The sequence below is a fragment of the Panthera uncia genome, chromosome B4, assembly GCF_023721935.1.
Source record: "Panthera uncia isolate 11264 chromosome B4, Puncia_PCG_1.0, whole genome shotgun sequence".
Lineage (NCBI taxonomy): Eukaryota > Metazoa > Chordata > Mammalia > Carnivora > Felidae > Panthera > Panthera uncia.
In genome coordinates this window covers 65,544,567-65,557,817 of record NC_064809.1, presented here as the reverse complement: position 1 = coordinate 65,557,817, position 13,251 = coordinate 65,544,567, and the positions used below count along the sequence as shown (strand labels likewise).

At 34.8% G+C, this 13,251-nt stretch overlaps 1 protein-coding gene across 2 annotated transcripts in view; it reads right to left on the bottom strand.

Annotated features, from left to right (window-relative positions):
• Positions 1–13,251, bottom strand: part of CB4H12orf40 (chromosome B4 C12orf40 homolog) — a 101,960-nt gene that overhangs the window by 24,950 nt on the left and 63,759 nt on the right. The window contains exons 8-11 of one of the 2 annotated variants that reach the window (XM_049625284.1): positions 7,168–7,697; positions 6,823–6,892; positions 5,701–5,761; positions 5,153–5,270 (exon numbers count right to left, since the gene is read on the bottom strand). In XM_049625284.1, the coding sequence (XP_049481241.1) occupies positions 5,153–5,270; positions 5,701–5,761; positions 6,823–6,892; positions 7,168–7,697 (779 nt within the window). The remainder of the gene's footprint in view (positions 1–5,152; positions 5,271–5,700; positions 5,762–6,822; positions 6,893–7,167; positions 7,698–13,251) is intronic. The other variant, XM_049625283.1, reaches the window with a different exon arrangement.

Genomic DNA, 13,251 nt, shown 5'->3' with positions numbered 1-13,251 from the left:
AGCCTTGTGTACTATTGGTGGGAATGTAGATTAGTCAGCTGCTATGTCAGACAGTATAGAGCATCCTCAAAAAAGAAAAACAGAACTACCATGGGATCCAGCAAATCCACTTCTAGTAATTTTTCTAAAGGAAATGTAAACACTAACTCAAAGTGATTGTCCTCACTCCCTTGCTCATTGCCATTATTTACCATAGCTAAGACATGCAAATGAACTAAGTGTCCATAGATGTTTGAATGGATAAAGAAGATGTGGTATACATCTGCAAAGGAGTATTATTCAGCCATATTAAAGAAGAAAATCCTGCCATTTGCAACAGGGATGGAACTTGAGGGTATCATGAAGAATGAAATAAGTTAGAGAAAAACTAATACCATATGGTCTCACTTATAACGTGCAATGTGAAAAAAAATTAAAATACAAACTCAAAGAGAGGGGCCTGGGGCTGCTCTTTGGTTACGTATCTGACTCTTGATCTCAGCTCAGGTCTTGATCTCAGGGTTATGAGTTCAAGCCCCATGTTGGTCTCCACACTGAGCATGGAGCCTAATTAAAAAACAAAACAAAGTATAGATTCAGAGAACAGACTGGTGGTTTCAGAGGTGGGACTGGGTATGGGCAAAAAGGATGGATGAAGGCTGTCAAAAGATACAATTTCCACTTATAAAATAAATAAGCCCTGGGGATGTAATGTACAACCTGGTGATTATAATTAGTAAAACTATATAGTACATTTAAAAGTTGCTAAGACATCTTAAAAGTTCTCATAAGAAAAAACAATTTTTTAGAAAATGTTTATTTATTTTGGAGAGAGGGCTGGAGGGGCAGAGAGAGAGAGAGAAAGAGAGAGAGAGAGAGAGAGAGAGGCAGAGAATCTGAAACAGGCACTGCACTGTTAGTGCAGACCCTGATGCGGGGCTTGGACTCATGAACTGTGAGATCATGACCTGAGCGGAAGCCAGAAGTTTAACCAACTGAACCACCCTGGTGCCCCAGAAAAAACAAAATTTTTACTGTGGTATGGTAATGGATGTTAACTAGACTTATTTTGGTGATCATTTCACATTTTATACATCAAATCATGATGTATACCTGAAACTAACAAATCATTATATGTAATTAAATCTTAATTTAAAAATTATTTTTATACTCCTCCAAGACCCTGTTCTCTCCTATTCCCTTCCACATCCAACAAAAGGATCTTGGGAACACCACTTCTTCTCCATTCCCTACAATCTGCCATCCAAGATGGATTTTTGTTTGCTTCTCTGTCTTAATTCTGCCTCAGTAGGAACTAACTGTTTTGATTTTACCCAGCCAGTGGGAAGGCACAGCCCTGCCTTTCTTCTGCGCCTACTCCTTCCTTCTTCCTTTCCTGTGCTGACTCCTGCCTTGGTCGCTCTTGTAGAATTTAAGATTTTAGCCAAAGTTTCACTACACCTTTAGCCCTGTCCATGAGTCACAAATTATAAGCCCCATGTCTAGTCTATCCAAAGACCTCCTTATAGTACTTGATTCCCTGCAGGCTCTACCCTAATGGGCTTATTTTCTTTTCCAACTTGCTCTAGCCACATTTAACCTGTCATAGATATAGTCAAAAAGAGGTTTTTTGTTTTTTGTAAGTATTTTAACCTGCTGATAATTCCTTCTTTGAGCGAATATATATTATTCTTTTTTTAATGTTTATTTATTTTGAGAGAGAAATAGAGAGAGAGAGAGACACAAAACCTCAAGCAGGTTCCAGGCTCTGAGCTGTCAGCACAGAGCCCAGCGCAGGGCTCGAACTCACGAAGTGTGGGATCATGACCTGAGCCAAAGCCGGATACTCATCTGACTGAGACACCCAGGTGCCCCACAATTATTTCATTCTTATTTAATAATCTAAAATGAGTTTTTCAGGTCAGCAATTTTCTTCCAACTAGTGATTTAGAAACTCAGTCCCTCCCATCTTGTGGCTGCAAACATCCCTTAGGGCTTCACTACCATGTAGCTATCACATGAGGGGTAACATGGAGAAAGAATCCCCTCCTTTTACAGTGCATGAAAATGATGCACATCACTGCTGATAACATTCTGTTTGGAGATCTCACCACATGGCCAAATTTAGTTGAATGGAAGATTAGAAAATGTGCTCCTTGGGGCTTCTGGGTGGCTCAGCTGGCTAAGCATCTGACTTTGGCTCATGTCATGATCTCACAGTTTGTGGGTTCGAGCCCCATGTCAGGCTCTGTACTAACAGCTCAGAGCCTGGAGCCTGCTTCAGATTCTGTCTCCCCTCTCTCTCTGCCTCTCCCTTGTTCATGCTCTCTCTAAAAAATAAACAAATATTAAAATTAAAGAAAATGTGTTCCTTGACCGGGTAGCCCTTTCACAGTAACAGCTCTATTCTGTAAAAGAGGGCACATAAAATTTGATGGAGAGTTAACCTTTTCTGCAACCATCTCCCATGTTTTCACTCTTGGTGGCATCATCCCATCAACCTTTACCCAAATCATAAATACAGGACTTCAGTTTTTCCCTTTTCACTTAACTAATCACCAAGCTCTATCAAAACTAGACCTTCTAATTCTTTGTGATAGCTCTTGTTTCCATCCTCACTGCCACTCCTCAACTTTTTAATACTCTGATGTTTGTAATATTCCTCTGCTAAAAAATTTTTAGTGGCTGTTTGATGATAGGGAATTAAATTGTTATACGTCCTACAAAGTCTTTTATGACCTGGCCCTTTATAATGCCCAGCGTTATCTCCTGCCATTCCTCCACCTTATAATTTATGCTACAGTAGAAGCAATAACAGTAAGTAGAATGAAACAACTTACTTACAGTTTCTTTTTTATTTTTCTTTTAACGTTTATTCATTTTTTGAGAGACAGAGACACAGCGTGAGTGGGGGGAGGGGCAGAGAAAGAGACACAGAATCCAAAGCAGGCTCCAGGCTCTGAACTGTCAGCACAGAGCCCGACACGGGGCTGGAACTCACAGACTGTGATATCATGACCTGGGCCAAAGTCAGATGCTTAACTGACTGAGCCACCCAGGCACCCCCTTACTTACAGTTTCTAAAACAACCTATATTCCCTCACCTCTTAGTTTCTATCTAAATTGTTCCTTCTTCATAGGATAAAGGCAGTTTGTCCATTTGGTAAACTTACACCCAAATCAAAAATGTTCTCCTCTATCACATCTTCCTCTGACTGACCATGAAACTTAGAACCGTCATCTTTATTTTTTATTATTGAAGTATAACTGACATAAAAGACTATATTAGTTGTAGGTGTATAACACACTGATTTGACAATCCTATATATTACTCAATGTTCACCATAAGTGTAGTTACCAACTATCATCATACATTATTACAATATGATTGACTACATTCCCTATACTGTACTTTTCATTTCTGTGACTTATTTTTTTTTTAAGTGGAAGGTTTTACCCCTTAATCCTCTTCACCTATTTCGCCGATCCCTCACTAGCCTCCCCACTGGCAAATACCAGTTTGTTCCCTATATTTAAAAGTCCAGGTTTTTTGTTCATTTTTTTTATTCCACATATAAGTAAAATAATATGGTATGTCTTTCTCTGATTTATTTCACTTAGCATAATAATACTCTGTAGGTCCATTCATGTCACAGATGGCAAGATCTCATTCTTTTTTGTGGCTGAGTAATATTCCACTGTGTGTGTGTGTGTGTGTGTGTGTGTGTGTGTGTGTGTGTGTCCCTACACACACACACACACACACACACACACACACACACACACACGTACCACAATTTCTTATTCATTCATCTACTGATGGACATTTGGGTTGTTTCCAAATCTTGGCTACAATAAACAATGGGGCGCATATATCTTTTCAAATTAGTGTTTTTGGTTTCTTTGGATAAATAACCCAGTATTTAGGACTGTATAGAGTTTTTATTTTTAATTGTTTAAGGAACTTCCATACAGTTTTACAAAGCAGCTTCACCAATTTACATTCCTACCAACACTTCAAGAAGGGTTTCCTTTTCTCCACATCCTTGCCAACACTTGTTATTTCTTATCTTTTTGATACTGGCCATTCTGACTGGTGTGAAATCACATCTCATTGTGGTTCTGTTTTGCATTTCCCTAATGATTAATGATATTGAGCATCTTTTCATGTGTTTGTTAGGTATCTGTCTACTCTGGAGAAATGTCTGTTTAGGTCCTCTGCTCATTTTTAAATCAGATTGTTTACTTTCCTGGTGTTAAGCTGTATGAGTTCTTTATATATTTTGGATAATAACCCCTTATTGGATACACCATTTACAACTATCTTCTCCCATTAAGAAGGTTGCATTCTTGTTTTGTCAGTAGTTTCTTTTGCTGTACAAAAGCCTTTTATTTGGGTGTATTTTGGTTCATTTTTGCTTTTGTTTCCCTTGCCTAAGGAAACAAAACCAGAAATATGTTGCTAAGGTCAAGAAGAACAAAGCTGAAGGTATCACAATCCCAGATTTCAAGATATACTACAAAGCTACAGGACTCAAAACAGTATGGTACTGGCACAAAAACAGACACATAGATCAATGGAATAAGATAGAGAGCCCAGAAATAAACCCACATCTATATGGTCAATTAATGTACAATAAAGGAAGAAAGAGTAACAATGGGGGAAAGTCTTTCCAATAAACCAGATAGCTACATGCCAAAGAAGAAAACTGGGCCACTTTATGTATACCATAGATAAAAGTGAATTCAAAATGGATTAAAGATCTAAATGTGAGAACTGAAACCATAAAACTCCTTTAAAAAACTTAGAAGAAGTGTCTTTTACTAAGTTTCTACAAACCTTTGTAATTGGAGCAATATATCTAAATGTACTAGGTTCTTTTTTTCTGTTTCAGGCTAGCTACCATAGCTTCCCTAAGATAGGTTCCATGCCCTTTCCTCTCTGTACCTTTCAGTGTCTGGTGCATAAAAGAATGTAAGCTTCAGAAAACAAAAACTTTTTTTCACCACTGTTGCAACAGTGTCTAGCATATAGGAGACCCTCAATAAATTCTATTATATGAATACATATTATGTATTCAATGCATATTCATCATAGAAAAAGAGAAAACAATTAGTATATGTGAAAATAGAGAGTCAGGTAAGAGTCTGAATCCTGGTTTGAGTGTGTTACCTTGAACAATTTCTTTAATCTCTCTGAACTTGAGTCTCTTTTGCATTGAAGACCTTACAGGATCGGGCTCTTGGAGATTAGAAGTAAAGTACATAAAGCTCCTAGCACACAGCCTGGACTGTTGAAACAATCACACACCCTTATTACCTTATTATTACCAGTGGTTATAACTTACATAACCAGTGCTTATAGATCTTTCAGTATTCTTAAACATATAACTATGCTGACCATAGGATACTGAAACCTGATGTTTTCATCTTGGAAAAAATTTTATAGGACTTATAAGAAGAATTTTTTAAGTATCTAGATTGGTTTATCTTAAAGCATGTTACACTTTTTTAAAAGGTGGTAATTTTACGTCTAAGCTATAATTTCCCCAAAGTGAAAAAAAATAAAACAAAGAAAAAGTATTAACTTAAAAAGAAATTTTTTGATAAAAACTAACTTTAAATCAAACTTTAAACCAAAGTAAACTGCCAACCAGTATTATTATATTATCACATAATACAACTGACTTAATTGGAAAAATAATGTAAGATGTACTTTACCTCACCAAATCCCAAGTCCCATGATGGATTAGAATGCAATCCTTCCAAAGAGATATTACCCCTAAGGATCATAAATAAGATGCTTTTAAAGCGTGCTTTAATCCTACTGAAAACCCTTGTTCTAAATTATTGTTCCCAATGTTGGTTTCAGATCAGAATTACAAGGGAAGCTTTTCAAAAAACAGATTCATAAGCTCCAGCCTAAAGAGCTTATTTATTATATGTGGATCAAACTTGGCATTTTTAATTCAAAAAAATCACCCCTTCAAGTTATGTGGACCTTTAGCCAGATTTGAGGACCATGTTCTAAATCACTTTCATAAAGTACATTAAAAAATTCAAGGCCTACAATGTTTTTTATTCACACGTTTCTGAAAATTTGAGTATCTGTCAACAAAGTAGCTACTTTGTTGATTTTAAGTTGTGAATCTACATTTTAATTAATTTGTTGTGTCAATCCCATAAAAATAGCATTTATGTACTCTTTTTATAAATACATTTTAAATGTTTCCATAAGAAATACTTTCAGAATAAAAATATATGCTAGTTCATGATTTTCAATGACCAAAATCTGACTACATCATAATCACTACAAAAAAAGTTTGTGCTCTTCTGAAACTAGAACTTTTGTTTAATTACCTATAATAACAGTCCCATAAACTGTTAATATGCTTGCTTATGCTATTAATACTTGAATTCTATCACTCTCTTGTTCTGATTTTATACTAACCAAGCAATCTTCCCATAAAGAACTGCCAAAAGTTGGGAAATATGCTCACCATGCAAGGAAGCACTGCTATACATGTGACTCTTCTATTTCTTACTATAAATTAATAAACTGACACTATGGTGGGTATATAAGTTTCTTATATATACGTAAGTCAGTTTTCCCAAATCTAATTAATACTATCATTCCAGATATTTTTGCACTGCAAATATGAGCACCATACTCTCAAGTGGGGTGGTATTACCAAGATTCTGGTAAGTGGTAAGCCTTCCTTGAGGCTGGTCTACCCACTCTCAGACAGCTATTCGCCTACCTCATTTTGCATCAGGTCAAACCTTCAACATGCATCATACTAGATCCTGATTTGTATTCCCTGGATTTACCTAAAAACTTACATATAATTCACCGGATGTTTCTGGATTTCATTCTGTGGTGTCTTCTCTTGGCAATCACTTTCAAATTTTCCTTTAAAAATAAAAACATGCACTGAACCAAAACCTTAACATAGACCATCTCTGTTTTTTAATTTAAAGCTTATGACCCATACAGAGGGGAATTACTGATACAAAAAGTCATGTAATACAATGCTATTTTTAATTTCATAAGGCTTCCTAAACACACACACACACACACACACACACACGAGGGCACGCATGCACGCGCGCACACACACACACACACACCTAAAACTGAAAACAAAAAAACCTCAATAAATTATGTTTTTCGTGTATGACACTCACCTTTATTTTCAGAGCTGGCTATACAACAATCCTTCTTAAAAGATATAGTAAAAGTATTTCTTTCATTATTGTTGTACTCTTTCTGATACTTCTTGTTTGGCTGACACCTCTCTGGATAATGTGTTTCATTAAAAGTCGAACAACTAAAAGTCAACTCTGGATCTGTAAAAATACTTCTAATGCATTGACCAGCTGAATGATTTTTATCAGAACTTGTGTTTGCGCAACTATCTCCCATACTGTCATAACCACACTTGTCAAAGGTTTTCTTTATCCTCTGTTGATCTGCGTTTAATAAATTGATCACATTTTCACTAATAAAAGAGTTACAATTCTCTGATATAAGGCTGGCTGTTGGCTGGTTCATGTCTTCAAGAAAATTTGAAACCTCTCTTCTATTTTCTCTCCAAATAGGTTGTACTGATTGTTTCTCAGTAATAAAGTCTGTTTGTCTTTGCTCATTCATGCTTCCACAATCTTCACCCATAACTGTAACAGGTCTTCCAGTAAGGAAATTCCTATTTCTTGGACTTTGGGATACATAAAAACATATTTAGAAAGAAAAAAAATAGGGCATTTTCATTTTGAAGCACTTAAATTCTTAGAGAACATATCAAGTAGCTACTAACAATTACTTAGACTATGTTTTAATTTTTTTTAATTAAAAAAATATTGCTTTGGGTGGAAATTTGTCTAATGTATTCTTCTAGTGCTTTAGTAAGTATAAAATTAATCTACACTTAGTTCAGTATTTCATCATGAAAAATTAGTATGGGTTCAATTTACTATTATATTAATAAAACAAAATATGCCCAACCTATATATAGTTTGTTTTCTGTAACAAGATCTAGTGAATAACCTAGACACTGTGTGTAGCTGCTGCTTCATTTAACCAGGGAAAGATATTTAAAGACTGTACAGAGAAAAGTTATCCTGTGTTAAAACATAAAATCAAATAATCATGGGAATATTAGAACAGCTTTTTTTTCAACCTAACAATTCTAAAGTTCTCAAGGCAGAAAAACATATATACAAGTGCGTATATAAGTAATCTAAGATATAAGATAAATTAGATGAAAAGGTAAGACTAGATAACTTTTAAGTTCCTTCTAATGAGGAAATCATAATTCTAACATGTCCAATTTGTATCAGATCAAAACTATCATAGAACACAATTAGAAATCAAGATATTCTGGATTTTGTTGCCATTGACTATCAACAAATTTACCTGGGATTGAGTTGTTGCAAAGATTGGAGGTAACAAAGAAATTTAGAAAAGATATATAGACTACCAAAACTCTGATTTCCATTTTTTAAGTTATTTATTAAATACTTAATGAGCATGTATGTCTGCTGTGTTTCCAGACACTATGCCATATGTTGTGGGCAGACAGATAAAAGAGTTAAGTTTACTTTTAAGCAGTGAGAGATGTTTTACCCATGTATGTTCATAGATAACGATCCTACACTGTTTCACAATATAGGTCTCATTGATGTTTTGGACAGAATGATGCTATTATGTTATACCAAAAGACATAACCTATACTATGCAGTAATATACATCTTAACACCAGAGAAATTTTATTACTCTAAATAAAAAAAAAAGTAAAGGAAGGCTTATTTATGTGTATTAAACACATTTAATGTATTCCTACTATGTAGAAGGAGACAACACAGCTTATATTCTAGTTCAGGAAAATTATAAATACATAACCATTAGGGCACCAGGGTGAGTCAGTCAGCCAAGTGTCCGACTCTTGATTTTGGCTCAGGTCACCATCTCACAGTTTGTAAGATCAAGCCCCATGTTGGGCTCTGCACTGACAGCACAAAGCCAGCTTGGGATTCTCTCTCTCCCTCTCTCTCTGCCCCATCCCCTGCTCGTGCTCACTCTAAACAAACAAATAAATAAACAAATAAAAAAAACTTTGGGGAAAAAAGGAAAATTCTTAAAATAATTAAATACTTAACCATCAATAAGTACAAAGGGTAAAAGAAATAAATAAAAAAGATAATTACAACAGTTATATAGATGCTACAAGATCACATGATGGAATAACTTGTGTTAGAAGTCCTGCATCAGATAGTTTGGTCAGGAAAGTCCCTAGTAAGGAAGTGATAAATAAGAGAAAGAAACAGAATGGCCAGACATGTGAAAAAAGGAGTAAGCATCATCAAGGGAATAGAATAAGCATAGATGTAAGACTGGCAGCACACTTAAGGAACAAAAAGAAAGGAATAAAGCTTGAATAGAATCAGTGAAAGAACACCTATGATATAAGGTTTTAAAAGAACCCAGAGTATACAAAACTTCACTTTTTTATTCAAGTATAATTACCATACAGTGTTATATTAGTTTCAGGTGTAAATTATGATTCAATAATTCTATGCATACTCAGTGCTTATCACAGTAAATATACTCTTAATCTTCACCTATTTCACTCATCCTCCCCACCCATCCCTCTCTGGTAACCACCAATTTGTTCTCTAAATTTAAGTGTCTGGTTTCTTGCCCCTTTTTTTATTTGTTTCTTAAATCCCATATGAGTGAAATCATATGGTTTTGTCCTTCTCTGATTGACCTGTTTCACTCAGCATTATACTATCTAAATCTACTCATGTTGCTGCAAATGGCAAGATTTCCTTCTTTTTTATGGTGGGTAACATTCCATTATGGATATATACATACATCTTCTTTATCCAGTCATCTATGGATGGACACTTGGGTTGATTCCATAATTTACTATTGTAAATAATGCTGCAAGAAACATAGGGCCGCATATATCTTTTTGCATTAGTGTTTTAATTTTCCTTGGGTTAAGTACCCAGTGGTAGAATTACTGGATCATATGGATAGAGCTTTATTTGTTAAGAGAGCAATAAGAAACGCTGAAAGGTTCTACATACAAAAGTAAAACTGACTTGCATTTTGCCTTGAAAAATATGAGTTTCATTGTTAGCTGAATATAAATTTCAAAACTTCCAACTAGCCAGTATCAAGTAAGAGGAACTAGATTTCCCCTTTTAATTGACACAATTTAAAAAATTGGACAAAATACAGGACACAAAAGTTTTCAGACATCAACCATCTGGTAGAACAGGATAATGATCTTAGAGAGAGAGAGAGAGAGAGAGAGAGAGAGAGAGAGAGAGAAAACGCAGCAAATGAGGTGAGCCCTAGGATTGCTCCTAGCTTACTGCCTAAAGAGTATAAAAGCCACAAAACAGGGGTGACTGGGTGGCTCAGTTGTTAAGCATCTGACTTTGGCTCAGGTCATGATCTCACAGTTTGTGAGTTCAAGTCCCACATTGGGTGAGCATGAGCCCCACTTGAGGTAAAACACAAGCTCCGGTGAGCCCCACTTCTCTCTCTCTCTCTCCCTCTGTGCCTCACTCACTTGCACCCTCTCTCTCTCAAGAAAAAAAAAGCCACAAAATAAAAATAGACAACCCAGTCAGAGCTCACAGATTCCCTTTGTTGAAAAAAACAGAGCTAGACGTTCAGAAAGCATACAGAGAATAGAGTTCACAGGGCAAAGTATCATGAAGGAAAGTGCTTCAAAGAAAGAACTTTGGAGATCTACAGAGAGTTCTCAAATCTCCAGCTGAGTACTGATCAGCACATGCATAGGAAGTAATACCCAAGGCTGGGGTGTGGAAGGGGAATAAAACATCTAAAAGGAGAAGATGGAACAAGTCCAGGAACTCACACATAGATGGAAAATGTATTTCCATCAGCCAGAGTGGAAAACCTCATAATTCAAAAGGAATCAGAGTACTCAGAAGTGTACCTCAGCAGGGGGCAAAATTAACCATAGACTAAAGGCATATCTGGTCCCACTTAAAAAGTTAAAGCAAGCATCGGGGCACCTAAGTGGCTCAGTGGGTTAAGTGCCTGACTCTTAATTTGGTCTCAGATCATGATCTCACAATTCATGAGATTGAGACCTGTGTCAGACTCTGAACTGACAACACAGCCTGCTTGGGATTCTCTCTCCCTCTCTCTCTGCCCCTCCCCTACTTGCTCGTGCGCTCTTGCTCTCTCAAAATAAATAAACATTTAAAAAAATAGTTTTTAAGATAAGCCTCAATAAGATCATACTATTTTCAAGTAGCTGAACTGTATGAAGAAGAAAGCTTACAATAATTTATACAGATACAAAAATTTCCAGACACCCGAAGGACGAAATTCATAATGTACATAATTCAAACAAAATTACCAGGAATAGAAAGAAACCAAAAGTTACAACCCATAATGAGAAGAAAAATCGATTAGAAATAGACCAAGAAATGACACAAATGATAGAATTTGTAGACAAGGACATTAAAATAAGTTATTATGACTATATTCCCTATTTTCAAGAAGAAAGAGGAAAGACTAGGCATGTTGAAATAAATGCATGGAAGATATAAAGAAAAATTAAATCAAACGTCTATAGAGATGAAAACTATACTGAACAGATTTGAGAAGATGAGACATCAAAGAATATACAATTAGTGAGTTTGAAGATAAAGCAATATAATCTATGTAAGGTGAAATAAAGGAAAAAATATTGAAAATATAAAAACAAAACATTAGCCAACTATGACACAACTTCAAGTGGGCTAACTTACATGAAATTTGTGTCCCAAAGACGAGAAAGAAATCAGAAAAAAAATATTTTAAAAGTTAATGGCTAAACTGTTTTCAAATTTGATAAAAATGGTTAAGTTCACAGATTTAAGAAGCTCAACACAGCCCAAACACAAGAAATGGTAAGAAAATGAACATCCTAAGCAATGGATAAAATCCATAGTAGAAAGTCGATGGTAGAGAATACATGATGGAAAAATCTTAAAAACAGAAAAATTGTATACTGCATATACAGATATTAAAAATGACAGCACATTTCTTGTTGCAAAAATGCAAGTCAAAATACATCTTTCAAAAAGAATACAAGAGAGACAAATACACAAAAGATTAAAGAATTAATCACTAGCAGACCCTTCTAGAAGAAATATTAAAGGAAGTCTTTAGAAGGAAAATGTCACCAGATGGAAATCTAGATCTACACAAAATAATGAAGACCATCAAAAACAGTAAATTTGTACTTAAATATAAAAAACATGTTTTCTCATTTTTTAGCTCTTTTTACAGATAAGCAATAATATATTACTGTATCCGTAACATGTATGTAAGTAAAATATATGAATATAACTACACAAAGGCCAGAATGGAAAAATGGAAGCATACTATGTTATTATAGTATACTTGAAGTGGTAAAATTTTAAGATACTCTGTGATAAGTTAAAATATATACTATAAACTAAAGCAACCACTCAAAAACAAAACAGACATAACTAATAAGCCAAGAAAAAAAATAAATTAAGCCATTAAAAAAACCCACTCAAATTAAAAAAAGGTAGAAAAAGAGGAAAAATAAACAGATATGGGACAAATAAAAAATAATAAGAGAACCTATTGAAACCCTACCATATCAATAATCACAAAAAATGTAAACCACATTCTTGACCATAACACAAGTCTCAACAAATGTGAAAGGATTCAAGTCATACAAAGGATGTTTCCTGCCCACAATGGAACTAATTTAGAAAGATAACAGGAATGCCTTAGGATGTCTAGGAATCAAACAACAAATTTCTAACTAACTCATAGACTGAAAAAGAAATCAAAAGAAAAATTAGGAAGATATTTAACTGAATGAAAATTAAAACAAAACATATCAAAATTTGGAGAATACAGCAAAAGGACCAGTTAGTGGACAATTTACAGCACTAAAACACCTTTACTGGATGAGAAAAATGATCTCTGATGAATGACCTCAGCTTTCACCCTAGGTAAACATCTCTAAATAAGAATAATCTGGGGGTGGGGGGAGCAAAAAGATATATGCATTCCAATGTTCACTGCAGTATTATTTAGAATAGCCAAGATATGGAAACAACCTAGTGTCCATCGATGATAGATGAATGGATAAATAAGATGGGGAAAAAAAAAATATATTTATATATATATATTTATATATATATGTTTATATATATTTATATTATATATATATGTTTATATACATTTATATTATATAT